This window comes from Tursiops truncatus, chromosome 3, assembly GCF_011762595.2.
Source record: "Tursiops truncatus isolate mTurTru1 chromosome 3, mTurTru1.mat.Y, whole genome shotgun sequence".
In the NCBI taxonomy this organism is placed as follows: Eukaryota; Metazoa; Chordata; class Mammalia; order Artiodactyla; family Delphinidae; genus Tursiops; species Tursiops truncatus.
In genome coordinates, this window is record NC_047036.1 from 123,448,178 (window position 1) to 123,469,278 (window position 21,101).

General features: G+C 39.9%; 1 protein-coding gene across 2 annotated transcripts in view; it reads right to left on the bottom strand.

Moving 5' to 3' along the window:
* The window catches only part of DPYSL3 (dihydropyrimidinase like 3), a 114,666-nt gene extending 113,074 nt beyond the window's left edge, over positions 1-1,592 (bottom strand). The window contains exon 1 of one of the 2 annotated variants that reach the window (XM_019924655.3): positions 935-1,588. In XM_019924655.3, the coding sequence (XP_019780214.1) occupies positions 935-1,315 (381 nt within the window). In that variant the 5' untranslated portion in view covers positions 1,316-1,588. Of the gene's footprint in view, positions 1-934 lie in introns of both variants that reach the window. The other variant, XM_073802669.1, reaches the window with a different exon arrangement.
* Between the last annotated feature and the right edge of the window lie 19,509 nt (positions 1,593-21,101).

Below are 21,101 nucleotides of genomic sequence, written 5' to 3' on the forward strand. Positions count from 1 at the left end.
TCTGTTTGAACTCTGAATACTCCAACTCTGCCCAGGCCCTGAATTTTCTGGACTATGGTCCTGATTTTCTATGAAATAAACAAATAAATCAGGGCAAGCTGGCTTTCGGTGCCATATCTTAAGTCAGCTCAGTGTGACATGAGTTTCTAAAAAACACACACACAAGAAATTGGCTTTGGCACAAGGAAAAGCAGCAGGGAACTTGCAGCTTTCGCTAGTTTAATGTGTACCCTTAATCCTCTCGCCTATTTTTTAAAAATACAATTAATACTCTTCCAAAGACAGCTGGATCCCCAGTCTTGTGCCAAGCTACCTACACAAATATACTCTTTACAAACAGAGATGTGAAATGTCGATCTAGGACAGAAGAGAGGCATGGGGTTTTGGGTGTTTAGTCTAGTGGCTCCACACTCAAAAGTTTCAGGGACAGAGCTGATGTCGGAAGAGTGAGAGGGGAGACCGCCCACCCTGTACTTTCATCCGGGTACTATGGAGATGACCCCATTTTCCCAGGACCAGTCTGCCCTCTGCCCTGGTGACCTGGGTTGAGATTTTATCTAGAGTCAGAGGGGAGACCAAGACAATTGTGCTAATGGGTACTCAGACCTAGAGAAGGGCTGGAAATCACTCAGCCCTCCTGGGCTGGCCCGGCTGACACACCCACACAGAACCGATGGCCCGGGGATGCGGCAGGGAGGCGAGGGGACCCACGCACCCCGTCCCGCGCGCACTGAGATGCTACAGTTGAAGACACGCGCGAATAATCCAGATCCGGGCCGGGAGGGCTCGCTGCACTCAGAGGAGGATGCCCTTTTCCTCCCCCTAGTCCTCCATCCCCTTGCAAAGTGAGCAGGAGAAAGTTGCGCCTGGGCCATGGCGCCCCGGGCTGGGAAGGGAACGAGGGCAGGCGGAGAGGAGATCCGGGCCCACCTACCTTGTCCTTGGGGCCGAGGTTCTGCAAAACCTCCTTGCCCGTGGCGCTCCGGATCTCCACCCCAGCGGGAGCGGGCGACGCGGGCGCGGGCTCCCGGCTCTCCTCTCGGCCTTGGCCCCGGCGCGGTGTGTCCCCCTCGGCGCCGGACCGGCTCCCCGCGCCTCGGGCGCTGCCCTGGCTGCTCCGGGGAGTCTTCGCGCCCCGCTGCCCCACGCTCAGGGCATCGAAATCCAGCGTCTTGCTCTCGAAAGCGCCCTCCACGTTGCAGAACATGCCGCCGTACTTCTGCCGCGGGACCTGGTCGGTGGTGCCCGGCCTGGCCAGGTACACGGGCAGATCGTCTTCGTGGGAGCTGTCCCAGCCTCTGCGGCCCGAGGCCATGGTTGGATCGCGACAGTGGCCCACGGGTCCTCTTCCCGAGAGGCGGAAAGGGCAGCCGCCGGCAGCGTGCGCCGAGCCACAGTGATTGGGGAGGGAGGAGGCGCCTGAGCCTTCGCGCCAGAGGCGGCAGTGCTGCTCCGGTTCCTGCCAGTCCCCTGCGAGCCCCGAGCCAGCGAGCGCGGCGCGGGGGCCGGAGCGGCGGCGTGTTCTACTCGCCCGCCTCGCCCGCCCTGCCGGCCGCACCTCCTGCGCGCCCAGACCCTAACGTGTGGCCTCCCGCGATCACGCTTCCCCGCCGCCCATCCAAAGGAGAAATCCAATTTGGCGCGCGCGCGCGCACACACACGCACGCTTCCCGCTCGCCCAGCAACCCTCAGATTCACCCTCAAGAACTCGCCTCACTCACACGTGCGCACAAACCCTGCTTTACACACACTCACTCCGGAGTTGGCCTTCCAGACACAAGTCTCTCTGCCCTACTAAGGTAAAGAAACCTGTTGACTCAGGTGGGTTGATTTAAAAGCCAAGTCCTTCCTGATTTAGAGCAACACACACGCACAAACTCAGATTTACCAGACTCACAATCCCAGACCTGTCTCATCCTAATCTTAGAATTGTCTCACAATTGCTCCCAGTTCTAGAATCTGCCTCACAAACCTGCACCCTCACATAATGTACTCCTGAATTATTGGTTTACAGAGCCCTACAGACAGACCAGCCTACTTCACTGACAATCACAAAAACCTGTAACTGACTCACACATTTCAACCCATTCTTACTTCATATCTACCACCCTAGATTTTGCTTTTTATCCACCCTTAATTTGCATCACACACAATTACACAACAGATCAGACTTGCCTTGCAAAATACTCTTCATACCCTGTCTTCATAGCACAGCCCCCTGGCTGATACCTCACTTACTGAGGCCAGAACTGTACCCTTGACCTCACACAAGGGTCCAGATTTACCTCAAAAATGGACAACCAAAGACTTTGCTGTTCCTGTTAGCTGACACACACACAGGTTTTACTCGTGCTGGTGCACACTCTCCCAACCTCATCCTCTTCTCCACGTCCACCCACATGCACTCTAAGCCAGACTTTGCCACATAAACACAGAGTCCACATCGTAGGTGCCCACACAGCCTAAAAACCCTGAACCTGTAACACTCACCTTCACCTGGGCCCCGTCTCAGAAATTCACTCATGCGGTTATTTAGTCTTCCAACGTGAACTGTGTGCCTACTATGCTCTTCAGAAGGTACTGGAGCAACAGTGTGAAACAAGGCAGATGGAGGCCTGTCCCCAGCAAGAGTGTAGACTACAACCACCCATCTGGGTAACTCAGTCATTCACTAGTCTGCCCAACTTCATCTTCTGAATTCTCCACTACATCATAAGCTCCCCATCTGTTTAGTCTACCTTTGAATATCTTGAGTCTAGAGCATCTATAGGCACCTAAGGTACTCTGTAAATCCTTTTTGAATGAATGGATAATGATGACAATAATAAGAACAACAATAGGGAACATTTATGATGTGGTTGCTGTGTGCCACTCATTAATGTAATTGTTTTGCATATATGTATTAGTTCATTTAGTGCCCATAAGCATCTGGCAGGCTTCTCATGCACACAGAAAGGATGTTTAAAGGCATCTGCACTGAAGTTGATGAACTGAAACTCTGAACTCCAATATGGGGGGGAATTAGGATATTGGAAAACGGGATCTCGTTGAAAGGCCTGTAAAAGCCTTGGAGGTTTGAGGGATGGAAGTTGACATGAACTCAGATCAAAGCCAAGTATGTTGACACAAGTTCTACTTATCCCGAGTGAGGAGAAAGACACTTAAAAACTGTCTGTGTTCTATCAAAATTACTCGTGATTTCTTAAGCTGACTTCCTCTGGGCAGCTGCTCCTTTTTAACAAATGCTGGTTGATGATGGATAGACTCCGAAGTTCATGTGAGAAATCAGGGAAACAGGCCATTCCCTCCCTCTTTGCTCCCATAGGTTACTTCCCCCCTCCTCTTTCCTATTGCTCTCATCTTTCCTCCTTTCATTAATTCACCTACAGACTGTTAGTGGGACACTTGCTATGTGTCCAGCATTGTTCTGGGTTCCCTCCTCTGTGCAACATAATTCTAGTGGCAGGGAACTGACAGTAAGTAAGAAAGATTAGGTTGGATAGCCACAAGAGCTATGTAGAAAATAAGATAGCCAATATTTAATTGGCTGGTCAGGAAAGACTTGAAGTCTTCCCCATCTGACTCTCTGTAAACGCCACTGGCACCTCCACCATCAGCAAGGGCAATGGTAAAGATATTAGCTAACGTTTATTAGGAATTCATTCTGTGCCAGCTTCAGTCCTAAGGATTTCCACTGCGTCTTGATTAATCTTAATAACGCTACAAGGGAGGTGCCATTATTTTACTAGAGAAGAAGCTGAAGCTCTGAGTAAATGCCCAAGTTATGACAGAATCATAACTGGAAGCAAAGTATGGGCCAAGCGTCCAAGGTTTCCTTTGAGACAAGCACATTCTGAATGTAGATGCAGGCTTGTCTGTGCTCCCACGTGTGGGGGCAGATAAGCCCCATTTTTAGAGCTGCATTGCCTCATGACTAGTCTGTTGCAATGTGTATGCTCCATAATTACATTTGTTGATGAAACATCACATTTAAGAGTCAACAGCTGCATATGCACATATGTGTTTAATTAAGAAAGCCAAGCAGTCTTGAAATGAAGACTGAAATGGGAACGGTTGATCTGACTCCAGTTCTGCAACTATGTGGCCTTAGGCCAAGCATCTTACTTAACTTCTAGATGTCTTTCTCCTTCATATTTACCTCACCCACTTGACAGGATTATTAAGGACTTTATTCCTTGAGTAAAAGACATTGTGCTGAGAATTCCATATGCATTGCCTTAACCTTCCTAACAACCCCATAAATTGGGGATGATTATTATTCTCATTTTACTGGTGGGGAAAACGAGGCCTAGACAAGTTAAGTCCCTTGCCCAAAGTATCATGCCTAGGACTTCAAACTAGAATTCATATCCTCTACCAGCTAATTCAGAGCCTGTGCTCTTAAAAACCACTCCACAACAGAGTTTTCTTGTAAGAATCCAAAGAGACAGTTAAAGACTAAAAGTAAGACGTTAACAAAGGAAATTATTCTAAGTACCCCCAGCTGTTGTTGGGCAGAAGTTCACTTTAATTAAGACAAACATTCACATAAAGAAATATCCTACCAATGTCCACCCAACGAAGGCCTTGGCCCCATGAACACATAGTGATTTTGTTACATCTCTGCCTGGTAAGGTAGAGGAGACATTACTTAAGGCAGTCACAAACATAAGAGCACCATTATGTCTATGGCCACCTTAAGTCACTTCCTAGTGAAAAATTTATCCAAAACCATATGCAAACAGCAAACTATTTCTACAACATGGGCAACAAAATAGAGCTTTCAACTTGTCACACACCACATCAAATTTGCATTTCCTGTAACTGCAGTAAATGACTTGCCACTTTGCATTGAGATGACTTGTGAAGTGAGCCCATTGCATATCCGATTATAACTTTAGGGCAATGTATTCCAGAGGGGTCTTCTATTACCTATAGATCAGAAGAAGGCAGAGAGACTTCCAGACGGTAAGCAATGACATGCGTGGAGCAATCCCAATACAGCAGAGGTTAGGATACCTTTTATGCGAAATAAACTGCACTGCAGTCTTATAAGGCAAAAATCTACCCAGCAGAAGATAAAATTTTAATACTCACTAAGGCTGTGCCTCATACTCAAAACAAGGAGGAAATAGAGGATTTATGCAGTTTACTTTGACTCAACAGTGAATTTAAATATCTCTGATCAGAACCCACCCTCTGTCTTTTCCTTCCTTGAACTGCAAGAATTTGAACCTACATTATCTCTTTCCCACTTCATGGGTACAGACACTAGACACCTCATTCTTCACCCTATAAATGCCATATAGGAATCAGACAAGCTTTTCAAACTATTCAGCACTCTACCTGACACACAGTAGATGCTCAATAAACATTAGTTCCCCATTTCCTCAGAGTATATTTAGATATATCATTAATATCACACAGAGTTTGTAATAACGAGCTTAACCATGTCCTGCAACTTTAACTTTGCAGGGGTTTATGGAGCGAATTGACACTGTAATAATGTTTTGTATGTGTTTTGTATGTTTAAAAATGACTATTTTTAATATACTTCCATCACACTCTAAGAATTTTCCTGACAGGCCACTACTCCGTTTCAGCTCAATATTTGGTGACCAAAGTGTTCATTAGAAATCTAAAAACAGGTTGTTTTTCAAATATATGCACAACGATAAAACCATCTTATAAAAAATTTTAATAATCCCAACTGTGTATACAGGAAAAAAAAATCCCTGCTATTTCATGAATATATACACATAGGGGGGAACTATAAGAATACATATAAAAATATTAACAGAAAGATGAGTTGTAAGATTATGAGTAACCTTTAGTTTCTTCTTTCAAGCACTTCTATATTTTCCAAAATCTCAAAATTTCTATAAGTGTGAGTTAACTTTTAATAATTATAAAGTTTGTGGTTTTTTAAATGTATGTCCAGGATGTTATTTTAGATCAAAATACATTTATTGATCATGTTGAAAATTGCTGATGAATTATTGAGCAAAGCTGTTAGCTCTCTATTATGAAGACCTATTATCTAAAATGAAAAATAAAAAGAAAGGAAAATTAACCTCCTCATCAGGGTCAAGTTGTCGTCTCATGCAAAGCATCTCAGCAGTTGGACAGCTGAGTGAGAAAATGATCATTACGATGAGGGTGTGAAATGAGGGCTTATAAAATGTCCTGGAGGCAAATCCTTTCCACCGAAGGATTAGTTAATAAGACAAGACATAATCACCTTCCTAGTGTGGAGTTGTTGGGGGTTCCCTTCCCCATTTTATACACAAAGCATCTCTCTTTGATATTACTGTTCTCAAATGTTTGAAAGCCATTCCCAGTCATGGAAGTTTCTTTTGCCTTAAGTGTGAAGAAGACAAACGTTGAAGCAGCTGCTAAGATGATAAAATAGGTACTCACGTGGAATGCTCTAACGCTCTAATTTCCTCGATGCCAGTTCACAGGTGCAACTTAATCTCCTAAATGAAAATCTCTAAGTAAGGGCCAGACATAAATCGAGTTAAAGGATAAAACCGAAAAAACAAACAAAACTTATAACCTGTCCAACCTCTTTACAAGCCACAATGTTCATAATACGTTTCCAAGATTTTTTAAAATGTACTTATTTTGTTGTTTTTCCAGTTACTCTTCCTGTTTTTTTGCTCATTTACAAGTTAATCTCATTGGTTTTACATTATTGTTATACCAATCTTCCTCTGATTATTCAGAATAAAAATAATTCTCTCTTACCTTTTGCCATTCAGAGAAAAATATAACAATAATGAATTATTTGCTTATCTCTCCCTCCCTCCCTCCCTCCCTTCCTTCCTTTTCAATGAAAATTTCAAAACTACAGAAAAGCAAAGGGTAGTTTAACTAATGCCCATGTATGCATTCTCTAGAATTTAAAAATGTTAACGTTTCATCATATTTTAATGACATATTTTAAGCAACAAAACAAAATACAGTTGAAGTGCCCTATGTATCCCTTCCCTGTTCTTTCTTTCTCCAAATGAAAAAAGAACCATTAATCTACATTAATAACTCATATTCTCCTAGGGTCTTCTATCTGTTGGAACATGATCCTTTACAATTTTTATAACTCTTTTTCTTACCAAATAAACTACTGTCCTAGTTTAATTACTTGTTTTAAAAAATAACCACTCGTCAGGGATAACATACAGAAGCCCCTTACTCCTAGAGAGCCAAGACTTGCAAAAGTAACTTTAGCGTATCTCCTGTTAAAACAAAGGTGATCATACTTCATGCATTAGGGCAGAACATGTTCAACTCAAACTCTAACAGAAGGTGTGTGTCTTCAGAAGACTGGGTTTCTGAATCAATCAATACAAATTCTGTTAGAGACAGGGTCAAAAACCAACTAATTTTCTCTTAGTGGAAATATTGCTGTTATCGTAACTTGAGTGGCTCAAGGACCCCAGACATGTAATGTACACTTAACATTTAAAAAGATGACTTTATTTCAGTTTTCCCTTGAGCCTAAATGAAGTAAAGCACAAAGAAAGGTAGTCAAAAGAAAAATGACAATCTAAAAAGAGAAGCTTTTTTCATTGCAGACAGAAATTTGCTGGCTCCACAAGACTAGCGAACATCCTGGCTCCAACATAAATAGCTGACAGGCAAGAGTATGAATGACAGATACTAAGAGATATGGGAGAAAAAATGGAAACATGGTGAATAATTCTTTCATTGACAATTTTATAGCTATGTACAGATTCAGAAAACATGACAATGTTTTGGCATTTTGGCAATGTCTTTGTATCCCAGGGCTTTTGTCTGATTTCATTTTTTCCATTAATAAATAACATTATTCCTCCAGATCTTTCAAAATTAAGAAGAATGGATAGGAAACAGGATCCCGTCCATGTTTCAAGTTTTTACAGTGATTTATATTGGAAACATGAAGAAAAATGTAGAGAGATAATTAGATTAATCATATAGCCCCAATTTCCATCTCTGATTAAGAAATAATCAGAGTATTCACGTGGAGTGTGTTACATTTGAGAAACATGTGGGACTTGAAGTCAAGAAAACTGGACCGACAATTGGGGGTCCACCACTGGCTTAGTGAATTTGGGGGAATTGCATAAACTTTCTACTTCTGTTCCCCTCCTCAACAAAATGGGAATAAAAAGCTGTGGTGTTGAAAAAACAAATGAGATATGGCATACTAAGCCACAACTGTTCTCTATAAACGTTGTTGTTTGAGTTCCTCCCATGCCTGGCACCAATTTCTGTGATTCAACAGATTAACAATAAACATGTGTTGAATTAATGGTATCTGGAATTTTTGTTTTTTAATTGTAGGTAGAACTGTATATTGTATATAACTAATAATTACGAATCAGTCTAAGTCATGACCAAAGTGAAAACATATTTTGGGAACCCAAGTCAGATTACCTTCTCTTCTAATCCTAAAACTCTTAGGCATTTGTCTCCAAAGGTATCCTAGACCAAAGATACAGTCAGATGTATAGGTGAAACTTATTATATAAAAATACACTAAAAACAATAAGAAACAGACAGAAGTTTTTAAAGATTGTTATTTTCAAGCAGAGCTCATATTAAAATTTACTCAGTTCTGACTACATGATGTCTAATAACATATTTAATCATTTTTAATGTGGGCTGGTCACTAGGAATGGTAACATTGTTTTATTTCTTTTCCAAAAAATATTCAGTATGACTATACACTCAAACAATACACTACAAAATCGTTAGTATATCAGAAAAAAATAATTCTTTGGCTATAAAATTTATACCTACAAAAAATATACATTGCAGTCTTTTACAATAAGATTGACTGACTTGTTCTGGGAATAACTAGAGTATATCAAGATGGACTAATCTAAAATTCTCAAAACCATACATTTACTGAGTAGTAGATTAATTACCTAGTGAAGTATTTTATCTTTAATATAATTATTTTATGGCTTAATTTTAACTAAAACTTAATTCTCGAACTAAAAAATGTGAGTGACTCAAGATTTGGATAGGACTTATCAAACGTCTATAATATTGTGATAATTCCAGTGGATGTACCTTGGCAATTACCCTATAACACAATACAATAAGGATGTAATATTGTTAGCTGGAGTATTCTTTGTTATGGATATAATTTTTGACATTGGCTGGCAAATACATAATTGCTTATTTAAAAATTCAATAGTCAGTAATTAGAATATAATCTTAGATCATACAATGATGATTTATTTTACCATTTGGATTTTTACCAGTGCCTTTTACACCTGGATCCTGAGAAGTCTTTAATTCAGGACAAGGCATAAATGAAAACTCCCCATGGGGAAGGCAGATTCACTTTTATTAGAAATATAACTATTTCTGTAGATCTTTAAGTACTCTTTCCCAAGTTCTAGAATACTTGATGATACAGAAATCAAGATTGCTTGGTTTTGTTTTTTTTTTAACCTTTGAAGACACTGAAAACGTCTAAGAAACCACTTTGAAACTTGTCCTTATAAAAAACTGTGAGTTCTTGAATTAGCCTATTCAATCTTCTTTTTTTTTTTTAATCCAAAGGCCAGTTCTGTTTGCTGTCCTAAGATAATTCAAAGGCAGAGGAGACAATACCTGAGCCAAGTCCAAGCCTCAGCTAAGGGGAAAGAACTCTCTGGAGTGACAAAAGGGAAACAGTCTGTTTAATCAATTCAATTCATTACATATTTATTGAGTACTTATTTTGTGCCAGGGAATATTCAAGGTGCTGTGGGAGTTTATAAAATAGGACATGAGAAGTATTCAAATTTAATGCTGCTTAGATTGTAATAAGTGTCACAAGAGGAAAAGAGAGCTACAGATCAGCAAAAACTTTCTGAAAAGCAAACCGCAAGTCACAAAGGCTGAGGGGGATTTTGACAGAGGAAGGTGGGTGTGGTCATTACTGGCAGAGTTGAGAAATGGTGGAGAACAGAGAGCAGTCTTTCTTGGATGGAGAGCACAGGGCTTGCAGGGTAGTGATGGGAGGCCAGGAAGATGGGACAGGGCTTGAATGTTGGGACCCTGAATGAGAGGCAAGAAAGTTTTTTGATTAGGAAAATGAGTATGCACTGGGTCTGACCTGTTTTGCAATATTAACCTTACCTATAGCCATGAGCTCCAGGGATTGATTTCAGATGTCACAAATACTTCTGCATCTGCCCTCTGCCCAAACTTCTCCTGTCTTCATATTGCTGTCTGAAAATCATTTTTAGGACCTCTGTGCTATTACTGAAGATTTTATGCTTTTGTAGCAAACACTGAAATTCTCCTGATAGGGATAACGCCTCCAGCTATCAGCATACAGATTTCCCACCCCTCGCTGAGTAGATGTGGGAGGTGAAGAGAACGTAAACAGCACGAAATCTCAATTTGCAGGGCAAGGAGTATCTGGAGAAAGGTTTAGAATTGGCAGGCAAATTTCCAAATGAGTCTGCAGTGTGTTTAAGAAGAGAGTTGAACATTTTTGTCAAGGGATGAGAACAGTTGTGGGAAAACCAGCGATTCAACAGCAAAGCAAAAGGCTTAGAGCTGTGACTGATGAGATGAGCAGATTTCTGTCTCACTGCGGGGCAAGGTGGGGGATGAAATACAGGAGTAAATAATGCCTATGGGTGCCTGAAGAAAGGTTTTATGTAATCATTCTCTCTGTATAAGAGAGCATTACATTTCTGTTGCTCTATGACAAATTACCACAAATTTGGCAGCTTCAACAACACACATTTGTTATCTCATAGTTTTCAAGGGTTAGGAATTTGGGGACAGGTTTAGCTGGGTTCTCTGCTCAGGTCTCACCAAGCCGAACTCAAGGTATCAGATGAGGCTGAGATCTCATAGCAGACTTGGGGTCCTCTTCCAAGCTCCTTGGTTGGTGACAGAATTCAGTTCTTTACAGTTGCAAGCCCACCAGCCATTTTCTGTCACACAGGGACCACTCCCAGCTCCTAGAGGTCACCCTCATGTCCTTGCCATGTGATTCCCCTTCCTAGGTAGTTCACAATGTGGCTGTTCACTATTTCAGGATCAGCGAGAATCTCTGTTGCTTTCAGTCTCTGAATTCTTTTCAAGTCTCACCTGATTAGGTAAGGCCCACCCAGGATAAGCTCGCTAACTTAAAATCAATTGATGAATGCCCTTAATTACATCTGCAGAATCCTTTCAGAGCAGGACTTGGATTCATGTTTGATTAAAGAACTGGGAGAAGTGTATACAACCAGGATAGTGGGACTGTTGGGGCCATTTTAGAATTCTGCTTGTCACAAAGAAACATATGCCAGAATCTTTAATAGGTGAGGATTTCATACTAATGCTCTTTTTCCATCAGGAAAGTTGTTGAAAAGTGGGCCAGGGACTTCCCTGGTGGTCCAGTGGTTAAGACTTCGTGCTCCCAATGCAGGGGGCCTGGGTTCGATCCCTGGTCAGGGAATTAGATCCTGCATGCATTATGCAGCTAAAAAGAGCCCACATGGCACAACGAAGGTCCCACGTGCCGCAACTAAGACCTGGCACAGGCAAATAAATAAATAAATATTTAAAAAAAATAGAAAGAAGAAAAGTAGGTCAGCCCAGCCATGTCTTATATGCCTATACAATTCCTTCCTCTGCTTAGCATTTAGTGCTTAAGACTACACTAAGTATCAAAATATCTACATTTATAATATTTGAGTATGGTTATATGGATATGGATATGATCAGATGATTCAAAATTATATTTTTATTAAAGAATTTTACTATATAATATTCACGGTCCAGCACAAATGCACAAAACTGTTGTACAGTGCCCAGTGATATGCAATAAAATATATTGAATTAAATAAAATGCTTTGTCTTTTTGTTGAGTGGGATTTTTTTGAGAGTCCTCGTGAAGCAGTGGGAAGACCAATTAGGGGATCTGGATTCTATTTCAGGCAGCATCAATTACTAGTAGAGGGCTCTCAGGCAGGCCACTTCAGTTCTCTGAATCTTTACACAAGGGAACAGTAAACCTAACAGACATCTATTTTGCAAAGTTGCTCTACAGATCCAAGAAGATTGGTAATATAATGTGGAAATTTAAGGAGAAATCCTTAGGCAAAATCTTGATGAGTTATTAGTTGTCTAAGAGCCCTGTCCCAAATATTTAAGCCAGAGGAGCCAAATCTTGTGAGTCAGATCAGTGGCAGACTCTTGCCTATGCAGCCTTCATCAGCTGGTTCTACTGCAGCCTCAGCAGCTCACTTCAACTCTAGGTGGCCTCAGAAGTTCTCATGACGAGGTTCAGAAGTGGTCTAAAATCGGAGACTTGAGGACTTAATTTATGGCCATGTGGCTAAGCCATGCAGCTCCTCCTCAGGAGACACCTTTGCAGGACTTTTTCCATTGAATTGAAATAAAAGTTTCTTCTCTTCCTATATCTTTAAAAGGGAATGATGGAAGTACATAGGGCAAGATTCAGCAGTTTTACCTTTTATACATGTTGCAAAAGTTAAGTGCAAATCCAAAAGTAATTTCTGTAATTACTACTACAGCTGACTTGTGGCATCTATCCTGGCAGTCAGCAAACGACAGCCTACAGACCAAATCCAAGCTCAATGCCTTTTTTGCTGTGGCACACAAACTAAGAATGTTTTCTACATTTTTTTTAAGAGCATGAGCTCTTCCATGCCCTTTATTATTTTTTTAAAATATTTATGTATTTATTTATTTGGCTGCGCTGGATCTTCGTTGCGGCACGCGGGAACTTCATTGTCATGTTCTGGATCTTTGTCGCAGCACGTGGGATCTTCGTCGCAGCATGTGGGATCTTCCGTTGCGGCATGTGGGATCTTTTAGTTGTGGCATGCGGGATCTAGTTCCCTGACCAGGGATCGAACCCGGGCCCCCTGCACTGGGAGCGTGGAGCCTTAGCCACTGGACCACCAGGGAAGTCCCCCTACATTTTTAAATAGTATGAAAAAACTAAGAGTTCATCTTAAAAGTCCTCAACACAAGAAAAAAAGAAAATAATTCTTACTATATATGGTGATGGATATTAGTAACCAGACTTATTGTGGTGGTCGTTTTTCAAGGCACACAAATATCAAATGTTGTGCACCTGAAACAAATATAATGTTGTATGTCAATTATACATCAATTTTTTTTTTAAAAAAAGGAATTACAGAGTGGTAATGGTTGCACACCATTGTGAATATACTAAAAACCACTGAGTTATACACTTTAAAATGGTGATTGATTTTATGTTATGTGATTTTTTATCTCAATAAAAAAAATAAGCAGCAAAAAAATCATAAAATATTTTATGACATGCGAAAATTATATGACTGAATTTTCCATGTCTACAGATAAACTTTTATTGGAAAACAGTCACACTCATTTGTTTACCTGTAGCCTACGGCTACTTTCACACTGCAACTACAGAGTTGAAAAATTGCAACAGAGACTGCACAGTTCACAAAACTGAAAATATTTGTTATCTGGCCCTTCACAGCAAGAGTTTGCTAACCATTGATCTATAGTGGGTTCAAGCTGGTAAATATATAGCAAAATATGTTCTCATCACTTCTGGGAATGTTTGTAGGTACACCATTTTTAAAAGGCAGTTTGACAATAGATAAGCAAGAGTCCCGATACGTTCAAGAAATTGGCATGCATCTCCCAGTTATTTCTGCTGCAGGTGATTCTCAATCAGGGCACATTCTGAGAAATACTGTCCTCTGTTATCTCTAATTGGATACTGTCTCTACTGAAACTATTTTTGTTTCCTGTTGCTGATGCTTCCTAACTTGGAGAAGATTCCCAGGTCTTCCTTCCCTGTGCTGGTGTAGGTGAAAAAGCTTCCCTAGGAACTGTTCTTTCAGCACCACACCCCATAGGTCCTGTCAAAGGCAGTTCACACACCTAAAGGCAGTTTGGGAACCGATGGATCATTCAAGCAAATCCTCAGAACTCTCAGGATCCCCTGTGTTAAATAGCAATAGTTCATATTGATTGCAAATCACACAACTTGGGATTTTTCCTAATTATACTAGAATGCCCTGACTGGTTCTAGATTTTTTTTTTTTGAAAAGAGTGCTTTCACCTTCTATGTGGAGGCAAGGATTTATAGTTTCAAAGTCAGGAAAAAGATCTTGCACCTTACAGCATACCATCCTGTTTCGGCTTTATTTTTTTTTTAAGCCAAAACACTCTGCTTTAAATTTTAACATTAATTCCAAAGGGTTGAAATTGTGTTCCAGGTGTCAAGAAGGACAAAAAAAATCTGGACTGAGATTAGCAATTTAATTAATCTAATTGCTCCCTAGTCCTGTTTCTAAGTCTGCACCAGACTGATTTTAGCTAATCTTTCTATGTATGTCAAAACGTGAAGTTTGAGAATGGCCCAGGAAAAGTTAATAATTGAAAAAGAAAAGAGAAAGTCATTGATCAAGTAAAATAGTTCTATACAGTCCTGCTACAAACAGCTTTTGGTTCCACCTCACCAAGGCTGGCGAGGCAAGGATTTGAAATATGGCATGTGGTGCCGCTTGGTGGTTTAGTGTGGATTACAGAAATTGGAATGAACTCCCTTATTTAAAAAATTTTTAAGAGGGAGGAACAAAGATGGCGAAGTAGAAGGATGTGCTCTCACTCCCTCTTGTGAGAACACCAGAATCACAACTAGCTGCCGGACAATCATCGACAGGAAGACACTGGAACTCACCAAAAAAGATATCCCACATCCAAAGACAAAGGAGAAGCTGCAATGAGATGGTAGGAGGGGCGCAATCACAGTAAAATCAAACCCCATAACTGGTGGGTGGGTGACTCACAGACTGGCGAACACTTATACCATAGAAATCCACCCACTGGAGTGAAGGTTCTGAGCCCCATGTCAGGCTTCCCAACCTGGGGGTTCGGCAACGGAAGGAGGAATTCCTAGAGAATCAGACTTTGAAGCCTAGCGGGAATTGATTGCAGGACTTTGAAAGGACTGGGGGAAACAGAGACTCCACTCTTGGAGGGCATCAGGACCCAGGCAAAGGAGCAGTGACCCCGGGGAAGACTGAACCAGACCTACCTGCTAGTGTTGGCGGGTGTCCTGCAGAGGTGGGGAGTGGCTCTGTTTCACCATGGGGACAAGGACACTAGCAGCAGAAGTTCTGAGAAGTACTCCTTGGTGTGAGCCCTCCCAGAGTCTGTCATTAGTCCCACCAAAGAGGCCAGGTAGGCTCCAGTGTTGGGTTGCTCAGGCCAAAGAACCAACAGGGAGTGAACCTAGCCCCACCCATCAACAATCAAGTGGATTAAAGTTTTACTGAGCTCTGCCCACCAAAGCAACAGTCAGCTCTAGCCACCATCAGTCCCTCCCATCAAGCCTCTTAGGTAGCCTCATCCACCAGAGGGCAGACAGCAGAAGCAAGAAGAACTACAATGCTGCAGCCTATGGAACAAAAACCACATTCACAGAAAGATAGACAAGATGAAAAGGCAGACGGCTATATACCAGATGAAGGAACAAGATAAAACCCCAGAAAAACAACTAAATGAAGTGGACATAGGCAACCTTCTAGAAATAGAATTCAGAATAATGATAGTGAAGATGATCCAGGACCTCGGAAAAAGAATGGAGGCAAAGATCGAGAAGATGCAAGAAATGTTTAACAAAGACCTAGAAGAATTAAAGAACAAACAAACAGAGAAGAACAATACAATAACTGAAATGAAAACTACACTAGAAGGAATCAGTAGCAGAATAACTGAGGCAGAAGAACAGATAAGTGACCTGGAAGACAGAATGGTGGAATTCACTGCTGTGGAACAGACTAAAGAAAAAAGAATGAAAAGAAATGAAGACAGCCTAAGAAACCTCTGGGATAACATTAAACGCAAGAACATTTGCATTATAGGGGTCCCAGAAGATGAGAGAAAGGACCCAAGAAAATATTTGAAGAGATTATAGTCAAAAACTTCCCTAAGATGGGAAAGGAAATAGCCACCCAAGTCCAGGAAGCACAGAGAGTCCCATACAGGATAAACACAAGGAGAAACGCACCAAGACACATAGTAATCAAATTGGCAAAAATTAAATACAAAGAAAAATTATTGAAAGCAACAAGGGAAAAACAACAAATAACATACAAGAGAACTCCCATAATGTTAACAGCTGATTTCTCAGCAGAAATTCTACAAGCCAGAAGGGAGTGGCATGATATACTTAAAGTGATGAAAGGGAAGAACCTACAACCAAAATTACGCTACCCAGCAAGGCTCTCATTCAGATGCGATGGAGAAATCAAAAGCTTTACAGACAAGCAAAAGCTAAGAGAATTCAGCACCACCAAACCAGCTCTACAACAAATGCTAAAGGAATTTCTCTAAGTGGGAAACACAAGAGAAGAAAAGGACCTACAAAAACAAACCCAGAGCAATTAAGAAAATGGTCATAGGAACATACATATCAATAATTACCTTAAACGTGAATGGATTAAATGCTCCAACCAAAAGACACAAGCTTGCTGAATGGATAAAAAAACAAGATCCATATATATGCTGTCTACAAGAGGCCCACTTTAGACCTAGGGACACATACAGACTGAAAGTGAGGGGATGGAAAAAGATATTCCATGCAAATGGAAATCAAAAGAAAGCTGGAGTAGCTATACTCATATCAGAAAAAAATAGACTTTCAAATAAAGAATGTCACAAGAGACAAGGAAGGACACTACATAATGATCAAGGGATCAATCCAAGAAGAAGATATAACAATTATAAATATATATGCACCCAACATAGGAGCACCTCAATACATAAGGCAATTGCTAACAGCTATAAAAGAGGAAATCGACAGTAAAACAGTAATAGTGGGGGACTTTAACACCTCACATCAATGGACAGATTATCCAAAATGAAAAAAATAAGGAAACAGAAGATTTAAATGACAAAATAGACCAGATAGATTTAATTGATATTTATAGGACACTCCATCCAAAAACAGCAGATTACACTTTCTTCTCAAGTGAGCACGGAACATTCTCCAGGATAGATCACATCTTGGGTCACAAATCAAGCCTCAGTAAATTTAAGAAAATTGAAATCATATCAAGCATCTTTTCCCACCACAATGCTATGAGATTAGAAATCAATTACAGGGGAAAAAACGTGAAAAACACAAACACATGGAGGCTAAACAATACCTTACTAAATAACCAAGAGATCACTGAAGAAATCAAAGAGAAAATAAAAAAATACCTAGAGACAAATGACAATGAAAACATGATGTTCCAAAACCTATGGGATACAGCAAAAGCAGTTCTAAGAGGGAAGTTTATAGCTATACAAGCCTACCTCAAGAAACAAGAAAAATCTCAAGTAAACAATCTAATCTTACACCTAAAGGAACGAGAGAAAGAAGAACAAACAAAACTCAAAGTTAGCAGAAGGAAAGAAATCATAAAGATCAGAGCAGAAATAAATGAAATAGAAACAAAGAAAACAATAGCAAAGATCAATAAAACTAAAAGCTGGTTCTTTGAGAAGATAAACAAAATTGATAAACCATTAGCCAGAATCATTAAGAAAAAGAGGGAGAGGACTCAAATCAATAAAATTAGCAATGAAAAAGGAGAAGTTACAACAGACACCACAGAAATACAAAGCATCCTAAGAGACTACTACGAGCAACTCTATGCCAATAAAATGGAAAACGTGGAAGAAATGAACAAATTCGTAGAAAGGTATAACCTTCCAAGACTGAACCAGGAAGAAACAGAAAATATGAACAGACCAAACACAAGTAATGAAATTGAAACTGTGATTAAAAGTTTTCCAACAAACGAAAGTCCAGGACCAGATGGCTTCACAGTTGAATTCTATCAAACATTTAGAGAAGAACTAACACTCATCCTTCTCAAACTCTTTCAAAACATTGCAGAGGAAGGAACACTCCCAAACTCATTCAATGAGGCCACCATCACCCTGATACCAAACCCAGACAAAGATACTACAAAAAAAGAAAATTACAGACCATTATCGCTGATGAATATAGATGCAAAAATCCTCAACAAAATACTAGCAAACAGAATCCCACAACACATTAAAAGGATCATACACCATGATCAAGTGGGATTTATCCCAGGGATGCAAGGATTCTTCAATATATGCAAATCAATCAATGCGATACACCATATTAACAAACTGAAGAAGAAAAACCATATGATCATCTCAATAGATGCAGAAAAAGCTTTTGACAAAATTCAACACCAATTTATGATAAAAACTCTCCAGAAAGTGGACATAGAGGGAACCTACCTAAACATAATAAAGGTCATATACAACAAACCCACAGCAAACATCATTCTCAATGGTGAAAAACTGAAAGCATTTCCTATAAGATCAGGAATGAGACAAGGATGTCCACTCTCACCACTATTATTCACCATAGTTTTGGAAGTCCTAGCCACAGCAATCAGAGAAGAAAAAGACATAAAAGGAAAACAAATTGGAAAAAAAGAAGTAAAACTGTCACTGTTTGCAGATGACATGATACTATACACAGAGAATCCTAAAGATGCCACCAGAAAACCACTAAAGCTAATCAATGAATTTGGTAAAGTTGCAGGATAAGAAATTAATGCACAGAATTCTCTTGCATTCCTATACACTAATAATGAAAAATCTGAAAGAGAAATTAAGGAAACACTCCCATTTCCCACTGCAACAAAAAGAATAAAATATCTAGGAATAAACCTACCTAGGGAGACAAAAGTCCTGTATGCAGAAAACTATAAGACACTGATGAAAGAAATTGAAGATGATACCAACAGATGGAGAGATATACCATGTTCTTGGATTGGAAGAATCAATATTGTGAAAATAACTCTACTACCCAAAGCAATCTACAGATTCAATGCAATCCCTATCAAATTACCAATGGCATTTTTTACAGAACTAGAACAAATCATCTCAAAATTTGTATGGAGACACAAAAGACCCCGAAGAGCCAAAGCAGTCTTGAGGGAAAAAAACAGAGCTGGAGGAATCAGACTCCCTGACTTCAGACTATACTACAAAGCTACAGTAATCAAGACTATAGGGTACTGGCACAAAAACAGAAACATAGATCAATGGAAGAAGATAGAAAGCCCAGAGATAAACCCACACACCTATGGTCAACTAATCTATGACCAAGGAGGCAAATATATACAATGGAGAAAAGACAGTCTGTTCAATAAGTGGCACTAGGAAAACTGGACAGCTACATGTAAAAGAATGAAATTAGAACACTCCCTAACACCATACACAAAAATAAACTCAAAATGGATTCGAGACCTAAGTGTAAGACCGGACACTATAAAACTCTTAGAGGAAAACATAGGAAGAACACTCTTTGACATAAATCACAGCAAGATCTTTTTTGACCCACCTCCTAGAGTAATGGAAATAAAAACAAAAATAAACAAATGGGACCTAATGAAACTTCAAAGCTTTTGCACAGCAGAGGAAACCATAAACAAGACAAAAAGACAACACTCAGAATGGGAGAAAATATTTGCAAATGAATCAACGGACAAAGGGTTAATCTCCAAAATATATAAACAGCTCATGCAGCTCAATGTTAAAGAAACAAACAACCCAATCCAAAAATGGGCAGAAGACCTAAATAGACATTTCTCCGAAGAAGACATACAGATGGCCAAGAAGCACATGAAAAGCTATTCAACATCACTAATTATTAGAGAAATGCAAATAAAAACTACAATGAGGTATCACCTCACACTAGTTAGAGTGGGCATCATCAGAAAATCTACAAACAACAAATGCTGGAGAGGGTGTGGAGAAATGGGACCCCTCTTGCACTGTTCGTGGGAATGTAAATTGATACAGCCACTATGGGGAACAGTATGGAGGTTCCTTAAAAAACTAAAAATAGAATTACCATATGATCCAGCAATCCCACTACTGGGCATATACCCAAAGAAAACCATAATTCAAAAAGACACATGCACCGCAATGTTCATGCAGCACTATTTACAATAGCTAGGTCATGGAAGCAACCTAAATTCCCATCGACAGACGAATGGATAAAGAAGATGTGGTACCGTATACAATGGAATATTACTCAGCCATAAAAAGGAACGAAATTGAGTCATTTGTTGAGACGTGGATGGATCTAGAGACTGTAATACAGAGTGAAGTAAGCCAGAAAGTTGAAAGCAAATATCATATATTAACGCATGTATGTGGAACCTAGAAAAATGGTACAGATGAACCAGTTTGCAAGGCAGAAGTTGAGACACAGATGTAGAGAACAAATTTATGGACGCCAAGGGGGAAAAACTGTGGTGCGGTGGGGATGGTGGTGTGCTGAATTGGGCGATAGGGATTGACATGTATACACTGATGTGTATAAAATTGATGACTAATAAGAACCTGCAGTATAGAAAAACTAACAAACAAACAAAAAACAACTAATACTAAACTTTCTTTGGGTTATTCATGGAAATATGTTAATATAAATGTTTCAGACATGACATGAAATTTCTAAAAATCTTATATAGTCTGGTATAAGTCATAATTGTAGTTATTACTTTAAAATGTATATCTCAGAAATAACTAAATTTCCTTGTCAATTGCATTATTATGAACTTTCATCAAATCTTTAACTGTGGTCATTTTTAAATCTTTTGTCATTTACAGACAGTTCTGGGTATAGTCTGGTGCTTTTGCAAAAATGTTCCTATAAAAGGCTTTCATCTTCAAGGAATTCATGGAAAAGACTCTGACAAGTACAGGTTTCTGGTAACTGACTATACTGCTGAACTGAATAAATAAGCATTTTCAGAACTCTAATGGAAAACGGATGAATTCATAAAAGTGCTAACAAAAGATCAAGATTAAAAAAAATTTATTACGTGGGACTGAGTGAACTGATAAGGATGATTATAATTTTTGTGACTTTCTGTTTGAATAAAAAAAAAAATCCCACAAGGACTCAGAGGCAAAAAATATACAAATCAATTATCACTGCAAAGTAAAGGAGCTGTTACAGTGGAGGATTACTGGACTGAATGTCAGTATTATGACGTAGTATGAGTGTGTTTCGTGTTTGGTAATTGCAATCATTGTTG